At 49.5% G+C, this 14,351-nt stretch overlaps 1 protein-coding gene across 1 annotated transcript in view; it reads left to right on the top strand.

Annotated features, from left to right (window-relative positions):
• The first annotated feature begins 922 nt into the window (after positions 1-922).
• CD6 (CD6 molecule) overlaps positions 923-14,351 on the top strand; it is a 40,518-nt gene continuing 27,089 nt past the window's right edge. Inside the window, exon 1 of the mRNA XM_060104588.1 lies at positions 923-983. Coding sequence (XP_059960571.1) covers positions 923-983 — 61 coding nt within the window. The remainder of the gene's footprint in view (positions 984-14,351) is intronic.

Below are 14,351 nucleotides of genomic sequence, written 5' to 3'. Positions count from 1 at the left end.
AAAACCACCCTTGGTCCCTGCCTCTTTCCAGTGTCCACTGCAGCCCAACTGAACAGCTCAGCATTTCCCAAACAGCCCTGGGCGGCCTGCCCCCGCCCCTTTGCTGCTCCTGCTGCTTCTGGCCCAGCGATGTCTGCCCGTCACTGCCTGTTGAAATCCTGCTTATGCTCCTGGGCCCGCCTCCCGTGCCTGCTTCCACAGAGCAATGAACCTCCAACCCAGGACCCAGGGGAGCGGGGACTGGAGCCTTCTGCGCCATCACCGGGGATGGTTCCAGCCTGCAGAGGGGGTGGGGAAACCATCTATCAGACCCTTCCTGCTTTACCATTCTCTGAGGGGAGGTGGAGGTGCTCCCTCTTGAAAGTGCAAGGCCACGTCCTCCTTCTTCCCAGCCATCTTTGCACCTGAGAACAAGGTAAAGCTTGGGATTCAATCCCATGAGAGCCAGATCCCATGGACTAGGACAGAAATGGGTCACTCATTCACCCTTCTAATATGTACTGATGGAGCGTTCTACTTACTATGTACCAGGTCTCCAGAAATGAGGCATGCCCCCCCTGCTTCCCTCTTCCTTAGGAGACCCTTGAGGCCCCTGTGTGTGTCTGTGTGTGTGTGTCTCACTCTGCGACCCTTGGGGTTCAGCCAGGCTTGGGGGGCTCACAGTCGAGGCAGCTGGGTTCTCACCTATATTACCAGCCTTGCTTCCTGGAGACCAAAACCACAAGTAGAGCACAGAGGCGTGAGAGACACTCACAGGCTGGGTTTGGCCGCATGCGTGCAAAGGGGAGCTGTCTCCTGCAGAGAGAGATACACAAACGGGAGCAGCTAAGGGCAGAGCAGCTGCGAGGGGCACTTGGTAGCCTGCCCACCTTCTGGCCCTAGGATGGTGCTTCCCACTGGCGGGCATGCATAGCGGTCGGAGATGACACCAGACATAATGCTCTTCTTCGTGGTTGCTGGATTGCTGACGGCAGCTCTCTCAGGTAGCCCTCTCCCCACCTCCTGTGGCTCCTGTAGGAGCGCCTGGGACCTGCCCTCCTGGCCCCTTTTCTGCTTGTTTTCTCACGCTCACCTGTCTGGAGCCTTTTAGCCAAGACTATACTCTGGTACCAGGATGGTCCCAGCTGTGTCAACAGCATTAGGGGCCCAGAGAGGGTACAGGGACCCCCGTGAGGGGCTGAGGCTGTGCCTGGGCAGTGCTAAGAGGACCCTGAGGGTCAGATAATGTGGGTCGCATGTCGGGTGTCTTACCAACGGGCTCCCAGGCTCGGAGGAGGGAGACACCTCCCACCCACAGGCTCAGGAACCCCTGCATCCCTATTTCTTGCCAACTCTCAGGAAGGAACCGTTTGCCTTCCAGAGAACTAGGACCACTGACGATCGTATTTTCAACCCCAAAGCTGAGGCCCTGGGTTCACCAAGCTTGTACCGCTCACAGCAGAGCTGTCCTGAAACAGAATTCGGGAAGCTAAGCAGAGCTGGGGACAGCTGGCCGCTGGTTGCTCCACTGGGGGTAGTTTAGGTCACAAATGAACAGAAAGGCTCTTGAGGCTCCGATCCTTCCTGATCTTGAGCTCCGCCTGGGTGCCAAAACACCCTTGAAACCTGGGCCAGGCATCGGGTGGCAAGAAGTTTTGGGCGCTGGGCTGTGCTCATCGGATGCTTGTTGGCCCCTGTGGAGTGCAGGGTCCAAAGTGGCAGAAGCTGAGCAGGAGATGCTGTTGCTCTGGGCCCTCCTACTGGGGGATAAGGAGGTGGGTACTGAAACAGAATCCTGGGCCTGGGGGTCTGGGTCCACCTGGCAGCAGAGATGCTAAATGCTTTGAGTGTGGTGTTAGGGAGACCCAGGAAGGCCCCATCAGGAAGGCTGGAGCATTCGGGGAGCCATGGGGGGCTCTTCTCCCTGCCTCTGTCTATCTAGAGGCACGTGCTCCCAACCTCCTGAGCTCACACTGGTTCAAGGAAAGCCGTTTAGCTCTGGGATCAGGAATAGGTGCTCCTTCGGCCCCATAGGGGCCCCGGAAGAGAGGCTTTGCCTGTCTCACTCTACCAGGAGCCCCTGGAGCTTGGCCACTTTCTGCCCCCGAGCTGAACAGACAGATGGTCCGAGAGTGGGGCCGTCGCTCTGCGTCTCCATCCTCTGTTCTCCATGAGCTGCTGGCCTCGGCTCAGAATTAAGTCTGGGTCTGAGAGGTCTGCGGACCGGCCCCTGGGCCCTGGGATCTGGCCTTGAACAGTGCCTGAGGGAGGTGGGAACCTGGGCTGGGCAGAGCCCAGGAAGATGAAGCGGAGGGTCCCTTGGGGCCCAGTTCCTCACACATCACCTTGTCCCTGCCCGGCCCACTCCACTCTCAGGATAGTTATTTACTTACTTCGTGTTTTCAAAACTGTACTTATAGTCAGTTGACTCACTTGTTACGAATACAAGTTCAGTTTTGAAAGGAAACTTTATGTCGCAATTATAAATGGAAAACTGACATCATTTGCCACAAATAAGAGGTAAAGGTAAGCATAAAAATAAATGGCGGTGAGGGCTTCCCTGGTGGCGCAGTGGTTGAGAGTCCGCCTGCCGATGCAGGTGACACGGGTTCGTGCCCCGGTCTGGCAGGATCCCACATGCCGCAGAGCGGCTGGGCCCGTGAGCCATGGCCGCTGAGCCTGCGCGTCCGGAGCCTGTGCTCCACAAAGGGAGAGGCCACAGCAGTGAGAGGCCTGCGTACCGCAAAAAAATAAATAAATAAATAAATAAATGGCAGTGAAAACCAGTTCCTCTGATGTGTTAGTGAAAAGTTAAAAGAATGTAACAGCCCTTGAGCCTGAAGCCTTTGCCAGCCCTCTTTGTTAAAGGGAAGATGAGGGGATGATAAAGACATCCTGCCTCCAAATTGTTATTTTCTTCTTGACTTTTCAGGGAGTCTGAAAGCCCTTTGGGCGGGAATAGTCTCCTCGCTATACGATTTAATGGCATTAAACGCTGCTCCCTTCGACCCTCCTGAGGGTGCGCAGTGGTATAGGTCCTAGTGCTGGGAAATAGGGCCTGGCAGGAGGGGCACTCCAGGCAGAAGGGAACGTGAGAAAAGAAAAGGAAAGAAAAACAACGGGGAAGAGGGGGGAAGGAAAGGGAGCTGGGAGAATGAGGTCCCTAAGGGAGCTCCAGGGCATCACCCCGAGGGCTGAACGTGGCCTGCGCGGGTTACCAGGCTGTGCCCTCAGACCACAGGCACGTGGAGTCTGGCCCTCCTGGGTCCTGGTAGACCCGGCCTCCCCTTTCCTACTTCCCTTTGCAGTCCCACCTCCAGGCTCCATCCTGGGCCTCACACAGCTGTTTCTCTGGCCAGGCTGGTCTGGATTCTGGGCCGGCTTCTCGGCAGGCCTTGGTTTGTGCTGATGAATGACCAGGGCCTAGAGAGCCATGCTTCCGAATGCTCTGCTGGTGCTCCATGGAGGCCTGGGTCCAGGACCTCTTTGTCCACTTATCCTCCAGTTCTGCCTCAGTTTTCAGATCAGCCAAGTGGTGATGGAGAGGTGGAGAGAATGAACTAGAAGTCCCTGACCGGGGAGGTTGGAGGAGAGGGGAGTCAGGAGACCAGCCGATTGCTGCCACCCTGCCTTTAATTCACCTTGTGACGGTGCTTCTCGGCTCTGGACCTCAGTTTGGGTGGAATGGGGCTCTTTGGGCAGATGAGCCTTAAGAGCTTGGTCAGATCTGACACTCTGCATTAGATGCAGGAACAAAAGACCCGGCCATGCCCACCAGGGCTGAGCAGAGGTCAGTGACTCAAATTCCACCCGGACCATGGTTGGCGAGGTCCTCAAGGGCTGCTGTTGTGCACTTGAAAAGGCTATTTGTGGTTTTACTTTAAAAAATAGTTTCTTTTTTTTTTTTTGCGGTACGCGGGCCTCTCATTGTTGTGGTCTCTCCCGTTGCGGAGCACAGGCTCCGGACGTGCAGGCTCAGCGGCCATGGCCGCTCCGCGGCACGTGGGATCTTCCCGTCCTGGGGCACGAACCCGTGTCCCCTGCATCGGCAGGCAGACTCTCAACCACTGCGCCACCAGGGAAACCCCTAAAAAATAGTTTCTTAAATTAACACATTTAAAAATCTATTTTTCCTTACCTTGTAAATTCAATACACAGATCTCATATTTTTTGCAAGTCCAGTAGTTTTTAACAATGGCTCTCAAGGGGCCTTTGTTTAATATTTCAGCAAGTCAGGTTAACAGAGTAAGCCTCCTTAAATAATAAATACCACTGACAAATGTAGCTAATTGAGTTCCCTTAGGTCTGTGATGTCTAATCTAGCTGCTATTAGAATGTGCCATTTGGAATGTGTTCGTCTGAATGGAGATGTGTTAGGAATATAAAATACACAGCAGAGTTTAAAGATGTGTTCAAAAAACGAATTGTAAAATATCTCATTAGTAACTTTTATATGATTACATTGAAATGATAATATTTTGGATATGTTGGGTTAAATAAGTGTTACTGTTACAATTAAGTTTACCTATTCCTTTTTCCTTCTTAAAAATGTGCCTCCTAGAAAATTTAAAATGACATATGGAGCTCACCTTACATTTATACTGGCTAGCACCACCTTAGATACTCTACACTACATTTATAAATTTAATGAATTTGATTTTCTTATAAATGCTTCAAATACCTCTAAGAAACACAACCTTCCCAAGGATTTAAAAGAATGCTTATAGATCTGAAAAAATAACTTATTAAGAAAGTGAATATTAAGTTCTCTTAAGTAGTCTAATCAAGTTTACAGATTTCAACTTAAGTCAGTTACTCAGTCACAAACATGAGAAACTCTATGGCCAAAAGTTCTTAAACATTAAAATACAGGATTTTATACACCAACATACAGAACTTGACCCAACATAAACTTAACAGAAAGGTACAGATACTATGGGTTTTTGTTTATTTCACACCTCTATTTTTTAAATTCTAATATTCCTGGGCTTAAAAATCACTTACCAAGGAGAAAAGAATCATACCATTGCATGTAACTTGGCTTATCCCGAGCAGGTTGGAGTTTCCATCTCAGTGGACTGAGATGAGGATAGCTTTTTTGTTGTTTTGCCAAAATATAAGATATGATTCTCTTGTGCTGCTGATGGATAGCCCATGACCTCTGATTGGGCTGGTTGCTCGACCCACAATCCAGGTTTCAAAATCCTAGTTCTCTCTGTCTCCCCCCAGCCCAGGGAGTTTTACCACTTGGTTGGATTAAATTAAACAAATGTTTACTATTCTTTTTTCCCCCCCATGTTCTTCCTGCCTGGCAAGACTCCAATTCATAGATCTATAAATAACATATGACAGACATCTGCATACTTCTCCTAGCTTAGTCTGGCTCTCTGGTCATATGACTGGTGGGGACAGTTAGCATGGCCGTGACCATGGTGGTAATGTGAGACAAGGCAGCTCCTAGGGCGTTGGGTCTGGCATATTTAGCCAAACATAGATGATTCCAGAGGGATCTAGAATGAGTGAGAAACGCTGCCTACAGCCTCCTTCGTTCAGCTCGCATTTATTGAGGCCTGCTCCGAGCCAGCCTCATTTCTCACAGGAATGCTCGAAAATTAAATTGGGCCCCCAGCTGTCAGATTCTGAGGCTGAAGCATCAGCCGTCCCCCTGGGACAGGGAGGGGTAAGCAGGTGGCTCCAGCTGAGGCTTTGGGACAGGGACCTGGAGGAAAATACCCCCCTGGCATGGGGCCCACCCTCCCCCTGCCTGGATCACAACTAAATCCCATGCCAGATGCTCAGCCCTGCGCTGAACAGACGCTGGTGGGGCTGGAATGCCTGGGTCGCTTGCCTGCCCCAGTCTCAGTGTCCTCCAGACCATCCATCCCACCCTCAGCACTGGCCTCCCATCGGCCAGGTCAGGGCGAGGTGTGTCCGAGGAGCAGCATTTCCTGGGGGCCCTCATTCCTTCCCTTCCCGGTGATTCCTAAGGCTGCCATCCTACCTGACAATTTGCTTGATACTCTTAATGGATGTTTTAAAGTAAAAGGACATTTATTTTTAGAAAAATCTTTATATTGCTGCCTTCAATATAAAGCCATTGTAAATCACCTAATGGTAACAATGGTGAAAATAAACATCATGGAAACAATGTTATTCATTTCTGGCCAGACATGTGGCATTTAATACCCTGTCAGTGACCACCTAAATGTGAGCTTATAAATGTTACCCAGACAGGACAAAGATCTCTTATACGTAAATACAGGATTTAGGGGTTAACATGATGCCATTTGCACAATAAACTCATTTACCCAAGTGACAACTCCATGGTGTAGGTGAGGAAACCGGGGGTTAGCAAGGCTGAGGCCTGTCCAGAGTCTGGAGCTAAGATGTGCCAACGCTTGAGCTGAGGTGTCCTGACGGGAAAGAGTGGCCCGGCCTGTCTCCTGGCTGGCTGCCCTCGGGGTTCCCTCTGAGGATGAGGCATCTCCCCAAGGTGTTGTACCCTCCCGGGTTTGCAGCCTCAACATTGCATCCAGGGACAGCCCCAAGGGGCCTCTGGGGTCCTGGGACCCCATGGAAGACTTCTCAGGATCGGATGGGAGCAAATGGGCTGCCTCTTTCAGCAAAGCCCAGCCTTCATGGGTTTGCTGTGTACTTACCCTGCCCACCCAGGCCAGGAATGAATGAAGTGAAGCTGAAGAGACACAGTGAGCCAAAGGAAAGATTGCCTGGCAGGGGCTCCATCTACCCACAATTTATTTAACACCTGCTATGTGCCAGGTCCGGGGCTGGCACTGAGAATATGAAGGTTTGACCTTGAACATATTAAATGTTGAGGAAGGTGGCAAAACATACAAGGGTCATTCTGGGATAGATGTGACAACAGGTGCAATCCGATGACAGCCATAACCACCATCCACTGCAGGGGACTTACATTCTCCAAGCGCCAGCCATGCTTATCCTGTCCTACATTGACACTGGGGCACTCGTCTCCATTTTACAGGTGGGGAAATGGAGGCTCAGAAAGTTCTGTATTTTAGCCCAAGCTACTGTCTGATGCTGAGTTTAAATCCATGTCTGTAGATCTCCAACACCCATGTTCTCCATCACTGGGCTGCACTATTTCTGGGAGCCAGGAGTCAGAACAGGGAGAGCTTGAGCTTCCCAGAGAGGGGGACATCACTGTCCCAGAGGGGCTGGACACGGGGGATAAGAAGGCTTTTGCATACAAAAGAAAGATGGCAAAAACATCCTAGGCACGAAGACATTTTTTTAAATGTGTTCATGCAAAGGCTCGTGAGATAGTCGTGTTGTGCCAGTATCAACTTCCTGGTTTTGGTAATTTACTGTAGTTACGGAATAGGTCACTGTCAGGGGAAGCTGGAAGACGAGTGCATGGGACTTCTCTGTGCTATTTTGGCAACTTCTTGTGAGTCTATCATTTCAAAATAAAAAGTTAAAGGGGAAAAAAAGGCATTTCAGGCAAAAGGGCCCATTTGAGCAGAATCTGGAGAGCATGGTCTAAGGCCTATTGGGTAGGTAGGGCCCCAATTCCCAGAGGAGCTGGGCTCCAGGCTCTTTTTCTGCTGACTCATCCAGACTGCTGTGCCATGAGGATGCAGTGAGCATGCCAGGCACAGACACCGGCCCAGAGAAGGCCCACACAAACCGTACATTTACATTTACATTCGCCAGGCCAACAGATGTAAATTCATATACCTGTCTTCTCCTCATCACAGCCCTGTGAAGTATGAGTTATTGCCCCCATTTTACTGATTAAGCAACTGAGGCTCAGAGAGGTGAAGTGACTTTTCCTGGATGGCACAGTAAATAGACTGTTAAAAGATAAACTGAGGCATATTAAAATTCTTAAACTGAGCAAAAATCGATTCAAAAAGGCGGCATACGATCTAGCAGATAGAAAGGACAGGTATAAAAGGGGACTTTTATACGCAGAAGGGAGTAGGAACAAGAAAGTTATACTAGGCACAAAAGCAGACTGGTTACTGCAAAGTTACTTTGTTTTTGTCGTTTATCGTTATTTTAATTTTATTTTTTTTAATTGAAGTATAGTTGATTTACAATCTTGAATTAGTTTCAGGTGTACAGCAGAGTGATTTAGTTATACATACATATATATTTATTTTTTTTCAGATTCTTTTCCCTTATAGGTTGTTACAAAATATTGAGTATAGTTCCCTGTGCTGTCCTTGCTGGTTATCTCAAAGTTACCTTCTTTTAGGGGATGGCGGGGTCTAGCAGGCAGATGACCTAACTAGTGCTGGTCAGGTGATTCCTGATTGACTGGTTTAAGATTCCATTTCTGGGAGAGCTGAAACCATAATTAAGTCTCGGCTTGGTGATGTGGGGCTTTAGCATAAACAACTCCACTTGGGGCCTGTTGTCTTGTTTTTTGTTTTATGGTTTTTTTTGCGGTACGCGGGCCTCTCACCGTTGTGGCCTCTCCCGTGGTGGAGCACAGGCTCCGGACACACAGGCTCAGCGGCCATGGCTCACGGGCCCAGCCGCTCCGCGGCATGTGGGATCCTCCCGGACCGGGGCACAAACCCGTGTCCCCTGCATCAGCAGGCGGACTCTCAACCACTGCGCCACCAGGGAAGCCCTGTTGTCTTGTTTTTAACAAGACCCACAGCTAACTAATAGGCGCCAGATCTTTAACTTGACTTTATGACTCCAAATCCACTGTTCCCCAGCCCTGGAAGATGGGCGGGGTTTGGAACTCCAGCCACCTCAAGATTTTTATAGGAAAGGTCCCCCATTCTCTGGGGAGTTTTCACCTCAGCTACCAACAGCTGGGCTGTCATGGAACTTGGGTGAAAAAACCCGTGAAGGAACTTATGTGTCAGAAGCCACTTCCTGGCCAAGCTTCCACTCAGCCTCAGTTTCCCCAGCCATAAAGTGGGGTCAGTGGCAACCTCCAGAGCCCAGGGCTGGGATGAGGCTCCATGAGACAATGGCTGTGAAGTACTTGGGGAAACACGGGGCTTCTTGGGCGCCAAAGAGCCCCATGGCCACAGCTACTGTCAGGCCTGGGGACAGGGCAGGAGCTCGCGGAGGGAAGCCCGGGTTTCCGCCCACCATTTTGTAGACTCCTGTGGCCCAGCTGCCTCTGCCTGAAAGTGGCAGCTGAGACAGCCTCCAAGAAGCTGGGCAGGGAGGCAGGGCTGAGGGGCTGAGGAGGCGGCTGCGGAGCCCTTGGGAGATGCTGGATTAGGGTACCATAATGGGAAAGTGACCCCCTTACTTTCCCCTGCAAGGGGGTTGCCCCCGGATCTCCACTGAGTGTTAGAAGATGGCAGGGCACATTAGAAGTTCCAGCCTGTAAGTTTCCAGGACACCCCCGACCGCTCTATCATGACCCTGAGCTGGGCTGGGCTTTCCTGGCAGGGCCAGCAGAGCCCAGGGAGTCTGCACCCGGAGCTGGGGGCCAGGGCTGTGCAGGGACACAGGCTGTGTGAGTGAGGGGGGATCCTCAGAGCTGAGAGCTTCTCAAGGTGTCCTGGCGATCCCATCTGTGTGCCCCACTTCCAGTTTGGAAGTCACCTACTGAGCCCCGAGCCAGGGAGAGCACAGAGGTGAAATCACTGTGTCATCAGCCGTGTGCAAAGCCAAGCACAGCTCTGTCCATCTTGCAGAAGCACAAAGTGATGCTTGGAAAGCTGGAGCCACACAGCGAGTTGCCAACAGAACTGGGACCAGAGTCACTTTCTGGGCACCAACCAACCCATCCCCGCCAGCTGCCTCTGCCTAAATGGCGCTTGGGGAAAGATTTTCTCTACACTTCAATAAAATGTTTGCTAGGATGTTCATCTTTTCCAGAAGGGGTGCCTGGGACCTGGGCTGGGGCGGGGGCAGAGGTGGAGAAGCATGTCCCGGACAGGGAGGACATCTGCTCCCCATTCTGCTCAGCGAGACCACCTTCCTCTCTTTCCTTCAGCTAAACTAAGTAAACACACTTGCCAAATGAATCAAACTCCTTGGAGAGATGTGCTGCACTCTCCAGATGAGGTTCTAGAAATACCGCAGCAGTATCTGAGCTGGAAGACTCCATCCCCAGAGGGCTGCCAGTCATTGACATCTACCCATTTGTCAGAGGAGGAAACTGAGGTGCAAAATGGGGAGTGAGGCACCCAAGGTCAGGAGCAGGGGTGAGAAGGGTCTGCAGGCTCTGCCCGGGGCCCCTTCCCCACATTACCCAGAGGGTGTGGCGCTGGCCTGTGCCCACAGATGCGTCCTCAGCGCCCCCCGCCTCGATGTGGAGACGGCAGGAGAGGGCTGTGGTCTGACGTGGGTCTGAGGTGAGCACAGCTGACCCTGGGCTCTGATATATCAGCTCTGTGAGGCGAGGAGCTGGCTTCCTGCAGCCACTTTGCCTCCACCATCTCAACGGCTCCCCGACTGTTTTGTTTAGTTTTATTTAAAAAAAAATTATTTCAGCACAGTTTTAGACTTACTGAGAAGTTGCAAAAATATACAAAGATTTTCCATATGCTCTTTACTCAGATTCCAGACTAGTAATATTTTTATCATTTTCTCTATTTTTCTGTCTATTACATTTTTCTTGAACCATTTCAGAGTAGGTTGTAGACGTAACTTCCCTTTCTCCTAAATACTTCAACATGTCTTAAAAAAAAAATAAGGTCATTCCCTTATGTAACCACCGTACACATATCAAAATCAGATGATGAACATTGCTACAAAAATAATCTGTAGAACTTTTTCAGATTTTGCCAATTGTTCCAAAACAATTTGCCTTAGAGGCAAAAGAAAATTCCATTGAATGTGTTGCATTTCATTCTCTTTATTTTCCTTTAATCTAGACCAATTGCTCAGATTTTTTTCTTTCAAGATATTGATCACTTTGAAGAGTACAGGCCAGTTATTCTGTAAAATGTTCCTCAGCGGGGCTTGTCTGATGATTCCTCATGATTAGTTGGGTTGTTTCTAGCAGCAGTATCACAGAAGTGAAGTTGTGTCCTTCTCAGACATGGTATCAGCTTGTCCCATTACCCACGGTCTAACTCTGATTGCTTGGCTAAGGTGACGTCTGCTAGGTAAAGTCACTCTTCTCCTTTGTAATAAATATGTCTCTTGTGGGCAGATTCTTTGAGAATACGTAAATTTTTTGGTTCCCTTCAAACCTTTACCCACTCATAGTATTATGGCTGATTCTGGCCTGAATCAGTTATTATCATGATAGTTTCTTGATGGTGATGTTGTGACGCCATCATTGTTTTACAGATACAGTGGCCGACTCAGCTTTCTCTGCTGGCTCAGTGAGTGGGAACCAGCTGGCTCAGTGTCTTGAAGGCTGGTGCTGATAGGGCCAAGAGTGAGCTCTCAGGCTGAGCCTCTGACGGCCGCCATCTTGCCTTGCTTCCTTGTGGAGCCTGGCGGGGCTCCTCCCTGCTCCCCGGCCCGTCCTCCCTCCACCTTCACAGCTTCCTGCCATTCATTTGTGGAGCTCCTATTACGTGCTGGGCACTGTTTTTAGCCACTGAGAATGTAAGACAGAGTCCCAGAATTCAAGGAGCTTATATTCTAGTGGAGAAAACAGACAAATGAATAAACGTTTAAAAAATAGTATCGTTTCAAAGCAGAAATAGAGACACAGACGTAGAAGACAAATGTATGGATACCAAGGGGGAAAGGCCGGGGGGAATGGGAGGAATTGGGAGATTGGGATTGACACCTATACACTATTGATACTATGTATAAAATAGATAACTAATGAGAACCTACTGTATAGCACAGGGAACTCTACTTAACGCACTCTGGTGACCTAAATGGGAAGGAAATCCAAAAAAGAGGGGAAATATGTACATGCATAGCTGATTCATTTTGCCATACAGTAGGAACTAACACAACATTGTAAAGCAACTATCCTCCAATAAAAATTAATTTAAAAAAATGACTACCAAAAAAATATAGTATCATTTCAGAGAGGAATATGTGCAACAAGGGATATAGAGCAAAGGAAGGAAGACAGAGAGACTGGAATGGGGATCCAGGTAAGGCCTCTGATGACACGTGAGCAGAGATCTGATTGATGGGATGAGCTGGGTGTGCCAAGATCAGGGAGCAGGACATTCCAGGCAGAGGGCATGGCAGGTGCAAAGGCCCTGAAGCAGGAGTGAATTTCACATGCTGGAGGAGATTACAGAGGGAAGGGGAGAGTGGAGGAGATGGAGATGGAGAGGTTGACACGTGTCAGGGAAAACAGATCACGTACGGGCTTGGAATTAATCCAAAGGAAATGGGAAATCATCAGAGAGTTTTAAGTATAAAAGGATGTGATTTGATTTGCCCTTATGTATATACAATTATTTAACAAATATTTTTTTATAAAATCAACTTTGTATGTAAGCCTAAGTAAGTTTATTTAAACCTAGACATCTTCTAGGTTTCATATATCTCAGACCAGTGTTGCTTCAATAAATTGAATATATCTATATAAACAGATAAGACACTCAGAACAACTGCGTCATTCATTAGCCTGACAGCCAAACCCAAGTCAGCTCTCCCTTTGTTAAAGGCTTGTAATCCCCAGGACTGAAGAATTGGAAAAGGAATCATCTGCTTACTGTGTGATTCAATACTATTTAATCTTGGATCTTAAATTGGTCTGGTGTGGGATATACTGCGTTAACTGGTGGAAAGAGCAGTTTGGGGGGGGCAGTGGGGAGAGCGGGGCTGTGTTGTGAGGGAGGGAAGCAAGGTCTTCTTGGCAACCTCACATCAGGGGCTGTCGGAGGAGGGCAGAGGGGACAGGGACTCACCCAAGGTCATAGCAATGGCTGGTCTCAATTCTACCATCTCTCCTTGTCACTCCCACCTGGTTCCAGCTGAAAATTCAGACACGATGTAAACATTAGTCATCCTTACTGTAAGAATGTTATAACAGCCACATTAAAAGAGATCTCACCCAGCACGCGCACACAGTGAGGCCTTTCGTTCCTGAGGGAGGGAGTGTGTAGGTCTCTGTAGCGTCGTGGGCGTTTAGTCGCATCAGCGCAGAGGTGGGTGTGCTGAAGGGCACTGTGTTGGTTATGATGAATATTTGTCAGAACGGCTGTGAGAACGTGGATTCTGGGGTCTCGGAGACCAGCATGGGATCCCAGGCCGCACCACCTTCTCTGTGACTTTGGGCAAGTTTCCAAACCTCTCTGAGGGGAAATGGGTACAACCGGAACGTCAACTCCCCAATTCTCGCTCTCTAGATAGACTCTAGAGCCCCCCCGTGAAGATCTTTAGAGACCATTTTTCATCACCTGCATCTGTGGGGGCTGGCTCAGTTCCAGCCACGTGTCCATGTAGCCATGAAACTCAGTCCCACAAAGCACTTGTGGATTTTTTGACTCTGGCGATCTGGAAGTGAAGGCCAGCACATCGATCCGTCCTGCGGGTTCCCCTCCTCCTCTCTCCCAAGACTCCCTAGAAGCAGCTGTGGGCTCTTGCCAGCTTTTGCCTCCCAGAGGTGACCTTTGTTGCAGGTACGTGTGTGACTTAGTTTCCTAGGGCTGCAAAGTACTACAAAGGGGTGCATGAACAACAGAAATGTATTGTCTCACAATTCTGGAGGCTGAAAGTTCAAGATCAAGGTGTCAGCAGGGTGGGTTCCTTCTGAGGCTGTGAGGGAGAATCTGTTCCACGCCTCTCTCCTAGCTTCTGGTGGTTTGCTGACAATCTTTGGCATTTCTTGGCTTCTAGAAACAAATCCCCATCTCTGCCCTCCTATGTGCATACGTCTGCCTCCAAATTTCCCCTTTTTATGAGGACACCAGTCATACTGGATTAGAGCCCACACTAGTGACCTTATTTTAACTCTGGGAAGACCTGATCTCCAAACAAGGTTGCATTCTGAGGTGCTGGGAGGTATGGACTCCAACATATCTGTTTTGCTGGGACACGATTCAGCCCATAGTAGTGCACGCGCGTGTGTGTGTGTGTGTGTGCACATGACTCAGGAGTGGAATTTCTGGGTCACGACTATGGAAATGCTTTCTAGAGTGGTTGTGACGGCTTTGTTCCACGCACCCCCCCCAGCAATGTACAGAGTCCCTACTGTTCCCCATTCTCACCAACTCTCCATATTACCACCCTTCTTAATTGTCGACAATCTAGTGCCTGTGCAAGAGTCTCTCCCTGTGGCCTGACGTTGCTTTCCTCTGCGGCTGTGTGGCTGGGTGTTTTTCATATGTTCAAGGGCTCTGTGTGTTTCTTCTTCTGTGAAGGGCCTCTTCCTGCCTTTTGCCCATTATTCTATTGCTTGCCTTTTCCTCACTGGTTAATGGAAGAAGATTCTTTTCTGAGGAGGGTTTCCACTGGGGAAGGTGAGGAAAGGAGAAGAT

This window comes from Mesoplodon densirostris, chromosome 7, assembly GCF_025265405.1.
Source record: "Mesoplodon densirostris isolate mMesDen1 chromosome 7, mMesDen1 primary haplotype, whole genome shotgun sequence".
NCBI classification, from domain to species: Eukaryota; Metazoa; Chordata; class Mammalia; order Artiodactyla; family Ziphiidae; genus Mesoplodon; species Mesoplodon densirostris.
This window is presented reverse-complemented; position numbering and strand designations above follow the sequence as displayed.